Consider the following 18240-nt stretch of genomic DNA (forward strand, 5'->3'; position numbering starts at 1 on the left):
GATCTCATCTCTGTTTTTTTGCCAATGATGTGGTTTTGTTGGCTTCATCAAGCAATAACCTCCAGCTTGCACTTGGGTCATTTGCATCTAAATTAGAAGTGACTTGGGTGATTATTAGGGAGAAGTCTTTGGCAAGGTTTCTCAGTTGGAAAAGGGTAGAAAAGTTTGGCTACGAGTGTGGGGAGATTTGAGTGGCAGATGACAGAAGACTGACGCGCAGTGGTGCAGACTCTGTATCTGTTTGTTGTGGTGAAGAGCAAGCTAGGTACAAAAGTGAGACTGTCAATTTACCCGTTGATTTACATTCTTACTCTCAACAAGCTCTGTGTAGTAATCGAAATAATGAGAAGGGCTGAAAGAGTGCCTGGGCTCAGGATTAGAGGTAACGTGAGGAGCTTGGTCATTTGGGAGCTGCTTCCCAGATAAACAGCAGAAAGCGAATATGTGAACATATTAAATGACGAGTACTTGGAGCTAGCTTTATATACTCACTCAATGTTCAGACTGTCCTTATGCATGTGTGGTAATATTCACAAATGATCCAAAGTAGTTGGTGCATCATTGCACAAACTGATGCATTTCTGTCTAGCTTCAGAAATGTTTATCATTGTATTTAATTAATACTCACGTTTTAATACATGCTGCCGTTCATTTCTGATGGAATTTGATGTATTCTTGCACCTTGCTTGTGCCACTGATCACAACATTTCTAACGTCCAAGTATTTGCACATCATCGGGGGCCAAATGTTTTGACCATGGAACAAAGTTAGTTTTTCATGTAATTACATTCAAATATTATTTTCTACATTTGTGTGATATAGTGAAGAGGATCCACAAGGACTTCACAAGATGCAAAAACAGACATTTTGTTTAGAAACTGATTCCATGAGCCAAATTTAATATCAAAACATTGAAATAGAAACTAAAAAAAGGCACTTATGAAATAAGAGGCCAAAAGGGCAGGAGCTTGAGCGGTGCCTGGAGTGTATTTGTGCGCTCCCAGTGCAGAATACAGAGTACCTACAGGAAACATGATGTGTGTAATTTCTGTTATCGTACTGAAGAACAACTTGACCCTGAACAGTTCAGTAATAACCTCAATCCAGTCTGAACTAATTCTGGTTTAGTTTGGTTCAAGTTATTATTAAGTTTGAATATTGATTTAGGACACAGTTTCATGCACTCTGTGCAAGCCAGTTAACACAGTAATTTTATGGACTCTATGGATGTGATAAAAGCAATGAATAAAAAAACAACAACAACAACATCGCCATTGTCTGTCAGACTCCAAACCACATTACATCAGCTTGTATTTTAGCCTTAATCCCTCCCTCCGCTCCCTCATGTTGCCATGGCAAACCATCACCTGACAGCTGGATGGGGGTCAGGCTGTTCAGTTTGATGAGACAGAATAATCGGGTATTATTCAATCAAATTCAAACTTTGTGTTTGAATCAGGTTTACTTGTTTCTCTTGTGACTGTAAATAAAATATCTTTGGTGAAAACACTGACTGGTTATCCTACATCACCAATATTTGAACTTGTGACGTTTTGATGCTTTATTGTTAAAGTGTGAAAATACTGCTAAATGCAGTGTGTCACATACACAGCTTATCATTTACCTTTTTTAAAAAAAAATTGAGCCAGCAGTCATTTGGTCCTTTTCTACTCCTTTCAACCACATTATAATGTTTATTACTACTATATCTGAACCCAGCGTTTATGTGACATTCAGACAGTGTTTTCTCGTGCTTTAACACCACAAAACTCTATGGTAACCATGTTATTAATATATGGCAGGTGACTCACCATGACGACAGAGCTAGGTGAAGCCCAGCCCACAGAGGCGGAGTCTTTCCCTGAAGCTGCCAACCACTCCACACCGAAACAGGTAAAAACACAAAGGATAGAAGGATCAGTAAACATCATGAGATCAATACTGCTGTGACATCACTTCCTGCTTCCTTAGGGTGAGAAGGGTGGGGTGTCCCAAGCTCAGGGCTCCTTGGCAGAGGACTCATCCAGTAACCTGTCGTCAAGCAGCTGGATTGCTCGCTCTCCTGCTAGAAACCCACTGAGCTTTAGAACAATGCAGGCCAGAGTGACCCTGCTAGATGGCTCCATGTTCACCTGCACCGTGGAGGTGAGATGGCTTGTTCATGTAAAGGGGCATGGAGATGAGGAAAGAGTGAAGACAGATGGAGTACCGATAAAAGATATAAATCACAACAGAAATAACAATCAGGAGGGAGAGAGCCCAAAATGACAAACAGTAAAATCACTGACCTATTTCTGTCTGTGCTTAGAAACGAGCTCGAGGTCTGCAGCTGTTTGAGAAGGTTTGTGAACACATAAACCTGCTAGAGAGAGACTACTTCGCTTTGTCCTTCAGAGATGCTGACAATAACAAGGTACCTGTCCACCCGTCCATCTGTTTACTGTCTTCCACCTGTCTTTCTAACCTCTGACCTTTTCATTGCAGAACTGGTTGGATCCAGGAAAGGAGATGAAGAAGCAGGTCAGAGGTCAGTATGGTCCCACAGCAAGTTGGGCAGGTTAACCCTGTGTGTTATACAACTCATCGCTGTGTGTCTCACAGGTGTTCCCTGGAACTTCTCTTTTAATGTGAAGTTTTACCCTCCTGATCCTGCACAGCTGTCTGAGGACATCACCAGGTAGGCTCACACACCTGTCAATCAAAGCTTTATAGTGCATGTCTCACTTGTTTCCATGTATGATGACGCTGATAATTTTTTCTGCCTTCAGGTACTTCCTGTGTCTCCAGCTCAGACAGGATATAGTTTCTGGTCGTCTTCCTTGTTCGTTTGCAACTCACACCATCCTCGGCTCCTACACAGTCCAATCAGAGCTTGGAGACTATGATCCCGGTACTCACTCTGCCCTATTATACTACTGTGACCTCTCTGTCCACATTTCTCTCTCACTCTGACCGCTCGTGCGTCTGTTTACATATTTCAGATGACTGTGGTGCAGACTACATCAGTGAATTGTGCTTTGCTCCGAATCAAACTAAAGAAATGGAAGAGAAGATCACAGAGCTGCACAAAACCTACAGGTTGTTCACCGCACATATTTTTTTCTAAACGGTGTCAATATTCAGAGCAGCAAAATTTTTTAAGTGTATGACTGTGTTTTTAGAGGAATGACTCCAGCTGAAGCAGAGATGCATTTCCTGGAAAATGTAAAGAAACTTTCCATGTATGGAGTCGACCTCCATCATGCAAAGGTAAAGACACACTGTTGACAGTAAGCCCTGTTATTTAAAAAATAGCAACAACTTAGTTTCTACCCTAAATCATCACAATAGTGATCGGTAATCTATACCAAACCTGCATGTTTCCACCTGCACACAGATAAAATTGAGGCATTTTAAATACTTAGTAATATTGCAAGTCATAGATAATTCAGGCAGCTACCAGTTATTTAGTGTGACAAGGACTAGCTATGCATTATGAAGCATTTACAAATGAAATGGAACGACTCCAGCAGTTCATAAATACACAGGTGTCAACATTATATTCTTAATAGATGTTGTAGTGATACAGCAATTCATGATTCGTTCAGGTCTTTAGAAAGCATTTTCTTAAAGGGTGAGGCTGTCACGAGGGCGGCCCGACGTCCTCTAGTCCTCACTGCCCGGTACCATGGAGACTGGCATTTCCCACAGAATACCAGAACTGGCAGGGCCACCGCTGGTATTAGCTTTTCACAGATGAGAGCTGGTTCATCCTGAGCTTATGTGACAGAATTTGATTTTCCTGGTGTCTTTGAATTCAGGCCTCTGCAGGCTGATCCTTTCATTCCCAACACATTACCCAGGCCTTATCAGTAACTGACAACCAGCATGCTTTATTTTTTATATTGAGATTTGATATGTTTTCAAAGTGGTTATTTAATGTTTTAAGCAGTGTAGAATCAGCTGATTCCCAGGTCAGGTGCAAAGCACTTATTGATTTCACTGAACAAAACATGTATATGTGAAAGAAAATGACAGATTTAACTACTGGTAGCCAAGCTAGGATCCAGAGGCTTCGACCGTTAATTTTAACTGATGTCAGTTGTCAGACTCGACTAGATTGAAGTGCTGTTCGTCTTCTTTATCCTGACCCCACGATTATTAAATGTGCTCAGACTGTGTTCGTCCTTGAATGAACATATGAAAGCACACAGTGTGTTTTGGTTTCTGGACCCAACAATCTGATCAATATGGATGGCCCAGTTCCTGTCAAGAGTCAATTACATGTGAGTGTGTTTGTATGCATGTGTGTGCATATTTGTTGACAGTAATGGTTTTTCCATCAAGGCTGTTTTCCACTGATTCACTGTGTATGAAACACACATCACAGAATGACATTTTTGAAGAATGGATGTCATTCTCTGCATTTTGTGTCATTTTGCCGTGTGTGTGCGTGTGTGTTACCATTTAGTGCAGCTACAGTTTTGGAGGATTTTGGAGATGACCTCTATGTCCAGTTGATGGAGGAATCTAACCAGTATATTGATTCAAACTGAATTCAAACAGCCAGAGCAATGACAGGAGAAAATTCCCACAGCAAGTAATATGGCTGCATCCTACAGCTAGCAGTTCAATATTCAGGCCACAGAGTAATCACTTTGCCGCACTTGTCTGGAATTATACCACGTTTATCTGCTAGTGCCATCCCTCCACATTTCTTCAGATTAACTCTCTGTTAAAAAAAAAAAGGTCACACCACAGTGCAGGAAATGTGAGTGTACAATCCCCATGATGACATATGCTCCTCTTAGCTCTCCATTTAGCTCCAGCTTTTGTCTCCTCCATAGCTCCTTTGGGACAACAGGCCTTGCTCCAGGCAGAACAACTGTCGGCCTGTGCAGATTTTTCATCACTTTGTATGTGTAAAGGAAAAACACAAGCCAACTTCATATGAAAACAAAAAAAAAAACAGGTGCTTGAGCTGTAATATCCTCACCATGTTACCAGAAAAAAAAAAAAAAACTTATGACATTCCCTTTCTTTCAGCAGTTTATACTTGTTGTGCTATAGAGGAAAATGCCATTAAATGTAATTAATTCCAATTATATAATGACTATGTTTTCATCTTATTGTTACTTTTTGTCACCCCAATTTTCTCGTTTTTGCCTTTGTTTTTTTATGCCACCTTTACCATGATTCATCCTATTTCCCAAGGAGTTTGTGCTTTGCTGAGGCAAAGCTCAAATCCTGCAATCACAGAATTGTTGATCATGGTTTCCAGGATTTATTATAAGACACGAGCATGTGCACTTATCTTGGATGATTGAATCCATCTCAACTTACTTAGTTCTCCTGAGTCATTCATACATCAATCCATTTTCATAGTTGCTTATCTATTTCAGGATTGCAGAGAGGCTGGGACCTATTCCACTCAATGGGTGTCCAGCCAATCTTGATGCAAGAACAACAGGCCTTTTTTCCCTTTGACTTTACCACTTTACCATTTACATTATTTTATTTTATTTTTTACATGTTTCTTTGATATAATGGAGAACGATAGCAAGGATCTCATATGTTGCAAACACTTATAGGAAAATAAATAAAAATTTAGTAGCCAATGACTGCTAAACACTGACACTGCCTAATATTGCATAGAAGTAAAGGCAGAGCATCTGAACAAGAGCACACTTCTGAAGCTGAGGGTGGAGAATTAGTGGATTCAAATATGAAGATGAGGCAAAAAACTGCAAAATGACTGGACATACTGGCCAAGGTCTATGGCTCAAATGTATCTGTGTACACAAACATTCAAAGAATCTTCTCAGAGAGTTTTAGTCTATACATTTCTAAAAAAAACTTAAGAAAACTCTCCCAGTAACTCTACTTGAGGCGACTCTTGTTGTGATTTGGCGCTATATAAATAAAATTGAATTGAATTGAATTGAATTGTGGAAGGGCCTTTAGGCTTAGTACGTTGTTTGGTAAGTTAAGTAAGAAATTGTGTGACTGGTTGTTAATAAAATCGTGTTGCAGACTGGATGTGAATTTGCACAGAAGTCCATGCACATGCTGATAATTCATTTGACCTTTTTGCTGTATTCAGTTATTAACCATTTGACAAACAGAGAGAACCACTTTTTTCTCCAGCAAGGCTGCAACGTCTGTGAATTCTCTTTTGTAAATTTATAACGTGTAAAATGAAATGACGTGCTTCACAAAATCTGAATTTTGCGGGCTGTAAGAGACAAAGTCGTCACTCCCGCGCTGTTGTATTTTTCCAGTTGTTAAATATCATTGAAGTCATTACTTAAATCTTTGCTGCCGTGGTGTTATTATGCTCCGTAGGAGATAGGTGCACCTGTCTAAGATATCCTGTTTGATGGAAACATGCTATAAGTGGCGCATGTACATGTGATCAGTGAGCAGCTTCATATAAACAAAGAGCACCACAAAGATGAAGAAACTTGCTTGCACTGAATGACAGTAAGCTAAACACTGATGGTTAGCGCTTGCAGGGACGGTAGCATTACCCTTTAATGTTTTTATGTACAATGGTGTTGTAATGGTATAAAACTGGTATAACTTTAGACCAGCTGTTCTGTTGTTGCTCGGTTTTTTGGTTTGTTTGTTTTTTTATTTGTTTGTCATCTGTCTGTCTGTCTGAATGGAGTAGATGATAGGAAGCGGCTTTGTTTGCCTGTCTTCAGCTAAGTCAGAGGTAAGACTCTTTCCTGTGTGTAGGCGTGTTTATATGTGGTTGTATTTTAAATGTGTATGTGTGTGTTAATCCAAACATTTCCATCTGGATGTTACTGTTTTTGTGTAGAGTTAGTTATTCATAAACAGCTCCTGACTTCACAGTAAGCCTTAAATCCACCCCCATGCTCCCATTTTAAGCATCAAGTAGTGCTGATTAAAAGACGCAACTGAGAAAACTGAGGCTGCTTGTCTAATGTAACACTTGATATTCTGATTCTCTCAGAGCTGTAATCACAGTTTAAATCTCTCATGTGTCCAGATAGAACTGCAGTCTAAAGAAGTTTTGAGCGATATAGTTTCAACAGAAACTGAGAACCGCAGATTTCAACAGCTCAACTCAGATTCAGACCTGCACCGAAAAGGAAAATAACAGCGGCTTCATAAGAACCTCTAAAAACATTGAAAAAACCAAATAAGCAAATTTTCTAAGCTTTGTTTTTTTTTTTTTTTTTAAATCAAACTGGTGATGCTGCATCTTCATGTAATACAGACTGCTGGAATTGACTTAGAAAGATGTTTAGCTACTGCTTCAAATAGCTTCCCAAATAAGCACGATTCATTTCTCCCAAAAGTGTTATTTCAATCCCAATTTAAGTGCCCGAAAATATTTTAAAACCCTTTCTTGGTTTTAGGAGCCATCTACAATGATAAACATGACTGGAGAGTTCTGTGTTAGTTTGGGTGTTTTTGTGTATTTGTGCAGGACTCAGAGGGTGTGGCCATTATGCTGGGTGTGTGCAATAGTGGTCTGCTGGTCTACAGAGATAGACTGAGGATCAACAGGTTCTCGTGGCCAAAGATCCTGAAGATTTCGTACAAAAGAAACAACTTCTACATCAAGATCCGACCAGGAGAGGTAAGAACACACATTGATGACTGGCCAGAGTATTATGATACATCTATGTTGATATATCTATGTTACACTGACCCTTATGCTATACTTCAGCAGCGTAATGTTTCTGTAATGTTACTTAATTTGAGTGTTTTGAAAGGCGCTTTCAAATAAAACTTATTATTATTATTAATGAGCAAAAAACATAATTTTCAAAGATTGAAAAAATTCAGGGAGTGGCAAAATAAACATTCCTGCTTAAAAAGAATTAGGTCATTCATAAACTTCTCTAGTGCTGTGTCTGTATTACAGTGGACTCTAAATCCTGAGTGAAACTGTTTGCACAGTGCGCAATGTGGGAGTCACTTTTAACCTGGTTACAAATAAACAAGTGTGGCTGAGCTGCTCATCCTATTGCTAAGCACAGACACACTTCAAAGAAAACTTGTTTACATTGCTTGTATCAGCTTATTGGTTTGTCACCATAGGTGAACACTGGAACGTAGATCAACCAGTAAATCAAAAGTTTTGATTTAACCTCCTAAGACCTGAACTTTTCCACAGCATGCATTTTTAATTTCTCTTTGATATTTGGGCATATTGAGGCCCGATGAATGCAAAAACAAAGAATTACCAGCTTTTTTTTTTTTTTACCTTATTTTTGTTTTTAAGAAAAATAAGAGCCACATATGAGGATATTCGTTTAAAATTTTGATAGAACAGTAGCAGTATAATGTCCTCGTAAAAGGATATCAGGCCCTTGCAGAGCAAAATTGAGTATTTTGGTCTAAATAACCCAAAATGTGATGTCCACATATGTGGACGCCAGGTCACACACCACAACAGCAGATTAGAGTGTTCACATTACTGCAGATCCTTCTGTCTGTCAATACCGCCCTCCACTCTTCCCACCTCACAAAAAAAAAGAGCTGAAAATGATAAAACTCTTCCACTCACTCCAAACCCAGAGTGGGCGTGGAACCGTTTTCTATCTGAGGACCAGGGCCTTAATCTTGGATGTTTCTCACCAGTGTGGTTTATATTCAGATACACACCACTTCACTGCTAATTGAAGTTCATCATATGAAGACTAGACCACAGACCATGGTTAAGACCATCCTCTGCTGCTTGGCTGGACACAGAAATTCTTTCCATAAAAATTACAAAGAGAATCTTTGACAAAGAGCAGCTCTGGCAGAGTCCATCAGCCACTGCTGAACTCCCGTGCACACTTGAGTAAGGTCAAGAGCTGGTCCACACCCATTGCTCTTAATCACTACAACTGATGGACAGACACTCCTCCCTGAGACCCTGGCACAGATTATTCCAGGGAGACTAAGACGTATGATCCCCTGAAATTTGGAACACATTCTCTGGGCCTCTTTCCTGAAAAGAGGAACCCCGCCTCCAGTCTCCCCGTCCAGAGTTACTGCTCCAGACCTGCAAGAATGTTGTAGAGGCTTGTAAACCAGAAACACCCCACCTTATTCAGACATCACATTCAAAATGTGTCTGAATTTAGTTTAGTGATATTGGTATAGGATGTGCGAGAGTGACACCTACTGATGGGTTTATTTTAAAGCTAAGATGTTGATAAATAATCTGTCTCTCCCCGTCTTCAGTTCGAGCAGTTTGAGTCCACCATTGGTTTTAAGCTGTTCAACCATAGAGCTGCTAAGAGACTCTGGAAGGTGTGTGTGGAACATCACTCCTTTTTCAGGTCAGTCAAGATCATGTCACAACGTGTGGTTTGTTTCAGAAATCATGCGATCAGTTTTGTGACAGCCATCTTTTGTCTCCTTACTTCTCTCTGGTCTGCCCTCCACCCTGTCTGTGTGCTTGTTTTTCAAATTCTCCTCATCTCATCTCCCCTTGCTCATCTCCATCTTATTCTCTTCCCTGTGTGTCTCTCCTCTCTCAGGCTATTATCACCAGAAGAAACTCCTAAGAAGTTCCTGACTCTGGGTTCAAAGTTTCGTTACAGCGGTCGGACTCAGATTCAGAGTCGCAGAGCCAGTGCTCAGATATCCAGACCAGCACCGCATTTCCCACGATGTATCAGCAAGAGGAGCATGTTGAGCCGCAGTTTAGATGGAGGTACTCGTGAATTCTGCATCAGTTATGTTTCCCAGAGTGCTAACAGGGTTAATATGGGTTATTAGTATTGCGCATTGTAAACAGTTTGCAATGAGAGAACTGGTCACTATAGCTCTAGCTGTATCATACTGGTCCAAGTAGTAATACTAGTGGCAATAGTGCATCCAACTGTACCAAGTTTGGAAGTCAAATTTTTCCTTGTATTTACTGGAATATTCCGAGTACTAGACCTGTACTACAAAGGAGGAATGGGGAATTTGAACTATGAGTTTGTTTTTCTTTCCAAGGCCAACTAGGTCAGTCCATATTTTTTAATGTTGTACCAACATTGTCCATTTATATGAATATGGTACTCGCTGTTTTATAACTATTAATTGTAATCTTGGTTACTGGATTTTTGTGAAGCCACATAACAAAAACATATGGATATGTTTTTGTGTTAGCTAGCTCAGCAAAGTCAAAATGACTTGAGCAGTATTATCAAAGTTCTGTGTGGAGTAGTATGCACTGTGCTGACAGCTGGTTAAGTAACTGAACCAAGGTTTGTGTCTATGTTTTCTATGTGTGTATGCTCCATGTCATTCTTTCTTTCCAATTGTCGCACAAATGCAGTGAGCCACAGTCAAATTTCACCATGTGAACACATCCTTTGCTCAATCCAGTAGCAAACTGCTCATGACCAGCACAAGTCATTTGGAATAATGGGTTTCATTGTTGCATTGTATTGTGAGTTTGTCTTCTCTCTACCATAAACTCTGTTTTATGCTTACTACCTATACTTTCCCCCCCTCTTAACTTTCCCCTTACCTCACAACTGTTTGTGACAAATGGCTGCCCTTCCTGGTTCGGACAGTTAAAAGGGAGCTCGTCCTCCACACTGTCACCAAGTACTTGCTCACATAGGATTGTCTGTTCTTTGGAGTTTTCTCTCCAGTATTGTGGGACATTGAGTCAACAGCTGCTGTGAATTGGCGCTCTTTCAATCAGACTGAAATGAATTATATGAAGAAGACTGTTAGGTACTGGCTCTATGCCTACTGCATAATTTTAAGTGTAATTTGTATGTACAGTCCAGGAGAAAATCTTTTTTGCTTTTTTTTGGTTTAAATGGGGGTATATTATTGTATTTATATCCTGTTTTTGTTTCCTATATACTCCCAACAACAACAAAAAAAGAGCCATTATAAACCTGCATAAAGATAAACTTGTTCAGCATAGGTTACTCTACAGTTCTAGCCAGGTTGAAAACAAGCAACCATCCTGATGCTAAGAACTCTGACTCTAGGTTTAGCATACCTCACTAACCCATTAGCCTTATGTTTAGGTTCAGCACTGACTGATTAGTTCATTCTTCCTCAGTATTTGACCAGTTTGTGATTGGTTCTCAGCTTCACAGACTGGACCTACCTCCTCTCCGATTGTCTCTCAAGCCATCACAGCTTCCCCAAAAGTCAATGGTGGCACTCACACAGGTAGTGCTCAATACTGCAGTTGCACTGCTACTGGCTGCTGTGGTACTGCTCTGTGACTGGGCTCCGATCGCTTTATTCAGCTTGTTCAGGAATGCCGTGTACTTGGTTACTCTGCTTCACTCCGATACACCTGATAACAGCTGTACATTTCTGTTCATTCTGCTCACATGCCCTCAGACTTGCATCCTGTTTTCAGCAGAATGCAAGACTATTACATGTTTGTCACATGTAAGGTTAAACAACCACATCGCTCAAATAAACCTGTTGCCAATATTTTGATGTCCAGATAATTATCTGACAGAATTTATCAGTCTCAGTGCACGGTTATGTTGACACTAGTTATTAGCCCCATTAACCACACAGCTAACAGAGCTCAATGAGCCATGATATTCAAAATAATATGCGGTCATGGCTTGGTGGTGGTTCTGAATGCTGATTGGCCCAGGCTACTGTGCATGCACCCTGAGCTGTTAATTGGCTGAGTGTGCCATTACTCTGACAGAGAAGTCGTGATGCTTTGCTGCTGATGAGAACAAACACAGCTTGAATGAGCATCATAGTGGTTGCTGTCTTTACTGTTGTACCTGTTGATGTTATTGTGATGACATTAGGGCTGGTGCACTTCTGTGTGTGTATATAGATATGGGTTCTGGGCTGTATGGAGCATCTAAAGCCATCGCCATCAGTGACCTCATCACAACAGTAACACCTGAGAAGAGAATGGAAGAGAGCAGTGAAGTTCAAGGTAAGAAACAATGTCTGTGGTTGATCTTGAACCAGATACTTAATCTGTCAAATTATCTAAGACCTTGCACAAACTTCTCTTTTTTTCCTATGTCACCCTAGTTGAGGAGGTGCAGGAAGTGGAGAATGTGAATGAAATGGAGCAAGAGGAGGAGCAAGAGGAAGAGGAAAACAAAGAAACAGAGATTTCACAGCAGAGTACTCTCACTCCTCAGAAAATAGACACCAAAGTAATTGTCTCACCTGTCAACCCAATCTGACCAGTTTTCTATTGCTGTGTGAAAAACTAGATTTTGGGCCCCATGTTTGATGTTGTGCTGTGTGGCAGGTAGGGTGTAGGACCCACCTACACCCCGATCCACCTTAAACACAGCTTTAATCCTGGGAAAACAAATTCTTCATGGGAAATAATCTTTACAAAATAAACCAAAACCTTCAAACACTAAACTGGGGACAGGAACTTAGAAACTGGGAAACAAACAGAAACACGAAACAATAATGTGAGTGCAACGCAACACAGGGCAAGGAAAACACAGGGCTTAAATACAGCTGGGAGAAATCAAACTTAACGAGGCAAGGGAAGCAAAACTAGACACACTGACATGAGACACGGACTTTCAAAGTAAAACAGGAAGCACAACAGGCACAGACACTGAACAAAACCTACACTAAACTCTTAACCAGAATTAAACTGAAACATAGGATACAGAATAGTAGCAAAATCCAAGAAACTAAAAATGCTGGGTCAAAATCATCCAGAACCATGAAACCATGAAGGCCCACAAACATTTAAAATGGTGTGTTAACCCCATACAGGTGCCATCCTTCTCATTAAATCAAGTTTGTGTTACTCCCAGCAGCTGGTAAAATCAGAAAAATACATATAATACAAACGTAATAATAATCTGACATTCCTACTGAAGTTCTCTATGTGCTCAACTTTATATTTAGTTTTTACAAAAGTAGATGTTTTTACCATTTGAATCCTCGGTTAAAGAGCAGCTTGCAGGCAAAAGATTCTCTTTATTTGCATATAATATTTGTTAGGAATCAGTTTGGAAGTGAACACATGCATTTTACATGGTTTGCAAGAGAGTTATTTGGTGGTTTGTGCAGGGGAAGAAAGGACTTTCTTTCAGTCATGAAAGAAATACATGCGCGGTTAATTTAAGTTCCTGGATGTAAGAAGCCTTGATTAGAATTTAGAAGCCAGAACTGTATGATACTAATAGCTGGTGTAGTTCTTTCACTAGTGTCATGGGTGGGTGAGAGACACAGTTTAACAAAAACCCATTTCCTATTGCTGATATCGACCTCATCAGCTACTCTCTCTCCTGTTGCAGTCAAGCTGATTTTAGAGGTGGACAGAAACTTTTTTGCTTACTTACTTTTTCTTGTTCAGACTGAGCTAACTGATACTGCTGTGGACGAAGACCTGACAGCTACTGAGGTACACATCTGTGATCGTATGGTTAATAATTCCATTGTGGAAAGACTTGTTAACATAACCTGTCTCTCTGCCTACCTATCTATCTGACAGTCTGACCAAGATGAAGATTTGAAAACTCAGGTAACACCTGAACTATTTTTTCTTCATATGTGTTGATCCCTCTTCTGTCCTCACTGATGTCTTCTGTCTCATCTTACACCCCCCCCCCCCCCCCCTCTCTGCCCTGTCTTTAGGGTAGTCCTGAGGAGATGCAGAAACCACAGAGCACCATCAGCGCCCTCAGACGCTCCTTTTTAGAGGGAGGAGAAGGAGAAGGAGGAGGAATGACAGAGTGGGAGAAGCGTCTGGCCTCGTCACCTCTCCGAAGGGTCGATGACTCCCCAATGATTGAACCTCTGGAGCCCGATGAGGTGAGACAGTCATGGATGGGTTATCTTGTGGCATTGGGTTCACAGACACCTGCAGTTGGTAAATGTTGTTTCAGTGCTGTGACTTGGAATTTTTTCCATTAATTGTGATGTAGTACATTGCCACAGTTTGTGGGTTGAATATTTACAATACACATCTTTGAAGTTAAACTGTTTTTTTTTTTTTCAGGTACCTTTTTTTTGGTAATGTGTGTGTAAAGCTGTGCTCACTTGCATAAAAGTGTTGCACTACAGGAGCCGGTGCCATTATCCCAATTTGCTGTTAGCATGTTGATAAGAAAACGAATCCCAATCTTATCTTTCAGATGTCGGGGTTGCAGACATTTAGACTGTCTCAATAGTTTTGAAAATTCTTCATGGGCCCAAGTTAACCAGCCCCGAGGAAAACGCCCAATAGCAGGAGGTGAAAATAGATCTACAGGTCACATGTCTATGTGCTTGTTGTTACCTCCTGTTGACAGTTATAAACGGGAAATATTGATCTGTATCTCAAAGCTGATTAATTTATGACCCTTACGATCAGTAGAAACTTCCTAGAAGTTTAGTTGCTCTTCAGCTCAACAACAGTAGAATTTAAGCTGAAACTGGTGGAACTTGAATAAAACCTCAATGTAATATCAAATAAACTTTGAATAAGCCTTGGTGAGAAAGATGGCGTTCAGTATCTTGCCCGTTCAACATTCACACAGGCAGACAGAGCTGATCTGCATCTGTCTGGCTTCACCGCTGCTACTTTGAGTCATGAAACTGGGCCTTCCCACTGGATTTGTGTATTGTGTTACAGCCCAACCAGTTTCACTATAGTTTCAGAGAATGAAATTCTACTGTTTTATTAGTCTGTAATTTAGCACTAGTTAGCCAGTAGCACTCATGCCATTTACAGTATGTATGAAGCTTGTATTGTTTATATTATTTGTTTATAACACTACATCTAACCACTACATCCTCTCAACAAAACATAGTAACTTCTAGCAACAATCAAACAAAGGAAAAACAAAGAAATATGGCAGCAACCAAATCAGGTGTTATGCTTTAAAGTCCAAAATGACTGGATTATTGCTGTCATGATGGCTATATCTTTCTTTTGCGCTCAGGAAACTGGTCTCGTATGTCACATGATTTCTTGCTGAGTCTGTGCTTATTTAATATTGCTTACCTGTGCGCTCCAGGAGGGCGGGTTCATGACAAACCAAGCTCCTCCTCGGCCATTCAAAAAGAAGAGCTACACAGTGGGGCAGACTTACTGCACAGTCTCTGGCAGGGTTTTTACCATGACGATCATGGATGACAGCTCTGATGCTACCATGACAACAGCAAGTGTCAAACCCTGCCAACAAGTTCAACACATTTCACAGCTCACTGCTGACGATGACATCACAGAGGGACCGCTGATTGCCATCCCTGAGGTAAAGACTCCGACTTCACCTTCGGACCTGCCAGCTGTTGACAACAGACAAATGATTAGTGTGGCTGAAGGTCTCGACTTCTGTGGGGCCAGAGTCTCTGTGAAGTCCTTCCCTGCCACCCCTACATCCTCACTGGACAAGCTAAGCCCCATCTCTGGCAGGAAATCACCTTTCATGGCAGCAGTGGTATGCTGATTGGTTGGTTGGTGGTCAGCATGAAAACAAGCATGAAAACAACAACCTGGCAGCAAAATGTTAACCTCTGCAGCACTGACACAGGAAGCGTGGCTTAACACTGGCTCGTCTGAGCTAGTTCAAACTGAATGTCTTGAGCTCCAAAAGACTGTAGATATCTGAGGGACCAGAGTATCAGGAGACCAGGATCTCCACCTGGTGAACTAGGTCTCCTGGTGGTCTGAAAAGGAGATGCTGCAGAAAAGTTGATTTTCCATCAGAAAAAATTGATTACAGGATTTTAATCACAATTGATGCTGGATTAGATCATAATGGATGTTCTGCTCTGTTGTGACTGGTTGTTTTGCATCTTTTGTGGCATTAGCTGATTTCCACGTAATGTGTGTCTTAGACGGTCTTGTTGCTGACAGGTAGTTTTAAAAAACCAAAAGTTTTTCTTATTTAAAGATTACATGATTCCAGCAGGTTCATCTACCCATCTAAAAGAAATGTGCGACGGTGTCCTGATGCTGACAAATCTTCTAAATTATAAAACGTAAATGGAAAAGTGTGACTTGTTGATATTACTGTTTTTATAGTGCTTTCATCCTATTTCATTGTCTGCCATAGATGGTCAGTGAGTATGTAGCAATCAATCACAACAGAGCTTATCCAATCTAGTGGTGCTGGTCCTTCTCTGTTTTTGATTGGGTTTCCTTCTTCTCCAGGAAGCGGCACCTGTGAGCTGCAGTGTTCAGTTTAAACTCTGCCCAGCTTCTTGCTTCACCTCCTCCCAGAAACCATTTTGTGTCTTCTCCTTTGATCAAAATGGAAAACAGGAAGCTGATCTTTCAAGTTGTTTTCTTCTGTTTGTTGTTGTTTATTTATCCTTCGTGAGCTTGGGGGTGTGGCTTAACTCCATTTTACTGCTATTTTTCACTTCTGTTTTGGTTGGTTACTTTGACTTTGTAATGCTTTTTTACTTTGTTGGAAGCTGCTGCCTTTTTATTAACATTCCTGTCCATGCGAGGTGTAAGCAAAGAGACAGCAAGTCACAAATCCACCACAATGAGAGATTTCATAATAAGTTGTCTCAGTACTTCATGAGGCCTGTACCACAAAGCAGGATTAGAAGTTTAGCAAGGTAAATGCAAGTTTAACCTTGTCACCAAAGTGGCTCAGTTCCACTGGTGTTGCCATGGCACACTTTGATAAGAGAGCCACTACTGATCAATTAATTCAGTTGGAACAAAAAAAGTATCCAACCCTGAGCCAAAGACACTTTTCTCTTAGAGCAAATTGGACTTATTCTTAAAGCAAACTTAGGGATTCTGAAGTTACCCGTAATCCTTTTATTTAAAAGTCAAAACTAATTGTTAATCCTGTAACGTTGTTGTTTAAGAAGCCTCATGAGGAGTGCTTAGAACTGAGGGGAGATGATGAAGATTGGAAGAGAAAGAACTAGTTAGGTGGGGATTGTCTTGTTTTTGTTTCATTGTTTATTAATGTAAATAATGATTGGACTGGTTGTTATGCAGCTCTTTTCTACTCTACCTGAGCACTCAAAGCACTTTGTACAACATCCCTCATTCACCCATTCACAACAGCATTTGTTTTTATGTATAAGTTCTAACATTTACATTTACCAATTCACACTTTAATGGATGAATAAGAGCAACTTGGTGTTAATAACTTACCCAAGGATATTTGCCACCAGCTTTTCAATTAATAGATGGCTTGCTCTACATCTGAGCTACACCACCCCAGTGTCTAGTTGACATTACAGTTTACTATATTGTGAACTTTCCCAAAGGGGTGGCTGTAGCTCAGGTGGTAGAGCAGGTAATCTACTGATCGGAAGGTTGGTGGTTCGATTCCTGGCTTCCCCTAGTGTGCATGCCAAAATCCTTGGGGAAAATACTAACCCCAAATTGCTCTCCGATGCATCCATCGGAGTGTGAGTGTGTGTGAATGTTACTTAGAAAGCACCTAGAAAAAACGTGCTTGTGTAAAGCGCTTTGAGTGCTCAGAAGAGTAGAAAAGCACTATATAAGAACCAGTCTATTTACCAAATGAGCATCATTAAGAAATATAGATCTTCAGGACAAACTCTGTTTCATGTTCTTTTAAAGAAAATTTAATATTTTCTATAAGCCTTAATATAGCAACCACAAGTAAGCCAGTCTGTCAGTTTTCTTGCTGAAGCTTTTTGAATCAACTGAAGACTTTTTAAGGATGTTTTAAGAAATCCTGTTAATAATCAATTACAGTAGTCTAGCCTAAAAGACTGCCTAACATCACTCTGACACAGGATGTTTCTAATTTCAGAGATATTGACTACAGTATGCTCTAATCGCTGTAATGATATATTATGGTCTGCAGTATCAAATGCTGCACTGAGGTCTAGCAGGACAAGCACAGAGATGAGTCCACTGTCAGAGGCCACAAAAAGATCATTTTAACCTTCACTAAAGCTGTTTCTGTGCTGTGATGAGCTCTGAAACTGTAACTCTTCAAATAAAATTCCTCTGCATATGAGTTAGCTGTTTTACATGAGTTAAGGCTAAAGGAATACTTGGCTCAGCAGAGTTCTGACATTGTGTCAGCCTGGCTTCTAAAAGGGATTTCCAAAAGATTTAGGAATGTGTTTATGGGAATTTCTCACCATTATTCCAAAAGTGCATTTGTGAGGTCAGACACTGATGCTGGATGAGAAAGACTGTCTTGTAGTCTCCACTTTAATTCATGTTGTTCTGTCGTGTTGAGCTCAGGACTTTGTGCAGGCCGTTCAAGTCCCTCCACACCAAAATCACTCATCCATGGCTCTGTGAACCTTGCATTGTTTACTGGTTGTTACGGCCCTAGCAGGGCCTCCTCCTGAAGGTGCCTGTGTGGGCGT

At 40.5% G+C, this 18240-nt stretch overlaps 1 protein-coding gene across 13 annotated transcripts in view; it reads left to right on the forward strand.

The window, feature by feature from the left end:
- Nucleotides 1–18240, forward strand: part of LOC113029062 (band 4.1-like protein 3) — a 36326-nt gene that overhangs the window by 11409 nt on the left and 6677 nt on the right. For 4 of the 13 annotated variants that reach the window (XM_080305876.1, XM_080305877.1, XM_026179670.2 and 1 more), the window contains exons 2-19: nt 1803–1893; nt 1972–2145; nt 2309–2413; nt 2485–2527; nt 2602–2677; nt 2769–2890; nt 2982–3078; nt 3162–3249; nt 6653–6697; nt 7442–7594; nt 9193–9290; nt 9492–9667; nt 11056–11139; nt 11780–11884; nt 11986–12113; nt 13286–13333; nt 13424–13453; nt 13567–13743. In XM_080305876.1, the coding sequence (XP_080162002.1) occupies nt 1813–1893; nt 1972–2145; nt 2309–2413; nt 2485–2527; nt 2602–2677; nt 2769–2890; nt 2982–3078; nt 3162–3249; nt 6653–6697; nt 7442–7594; nt 9193–9290; nt 9492–9667; nt 11056–11139; nt 11780–11884; nt 11986–12113; nt 13286–13333; nt 13424–13453; nt 13567–13743 (1830 nt within the window). In that variant the 5' untranslated portion in view covers nt 1803–1812. Of the gene's footprint in view, nt 1–1802; nt 1894–1971; nt 2146–2308; nt 2414–2484; nt 2528–2601; nt 2678–2768; nt 2891–2981; nt 3079–3161; nt 3250–6652; nt 6698–7441; nt 7595–9192; nt 9291–9491; nt 9668–11055; nt 11140–11779; nt 11885–11985; nt 12114–13285; nt 13334–13423; nt 13454–13566; nt 13744–14930; nt 15354–18240 lie in introns of all 13 variants that reach the window. The other 9 variants (XM_026179662.2, XM_026179672.2, XM_026179661.2 and 6 more) reach the window with 6 other exon arrangements.

The sequence above is a fragment of the Astatotilapia calliptera genome, chromosome 9 (genome assembly GCF_964374335.1).
Source record: "Astatotilapia calliptera chromosome 9, fAstCal68.1, whole genome shotgun sequence".
Lineage (NCBI taxonomy): Eukaryota > Metazoa > Chordata > Actinopteri > Cichliformes > Cichlidae > Astatotilapia > Astatotilapia calliptera.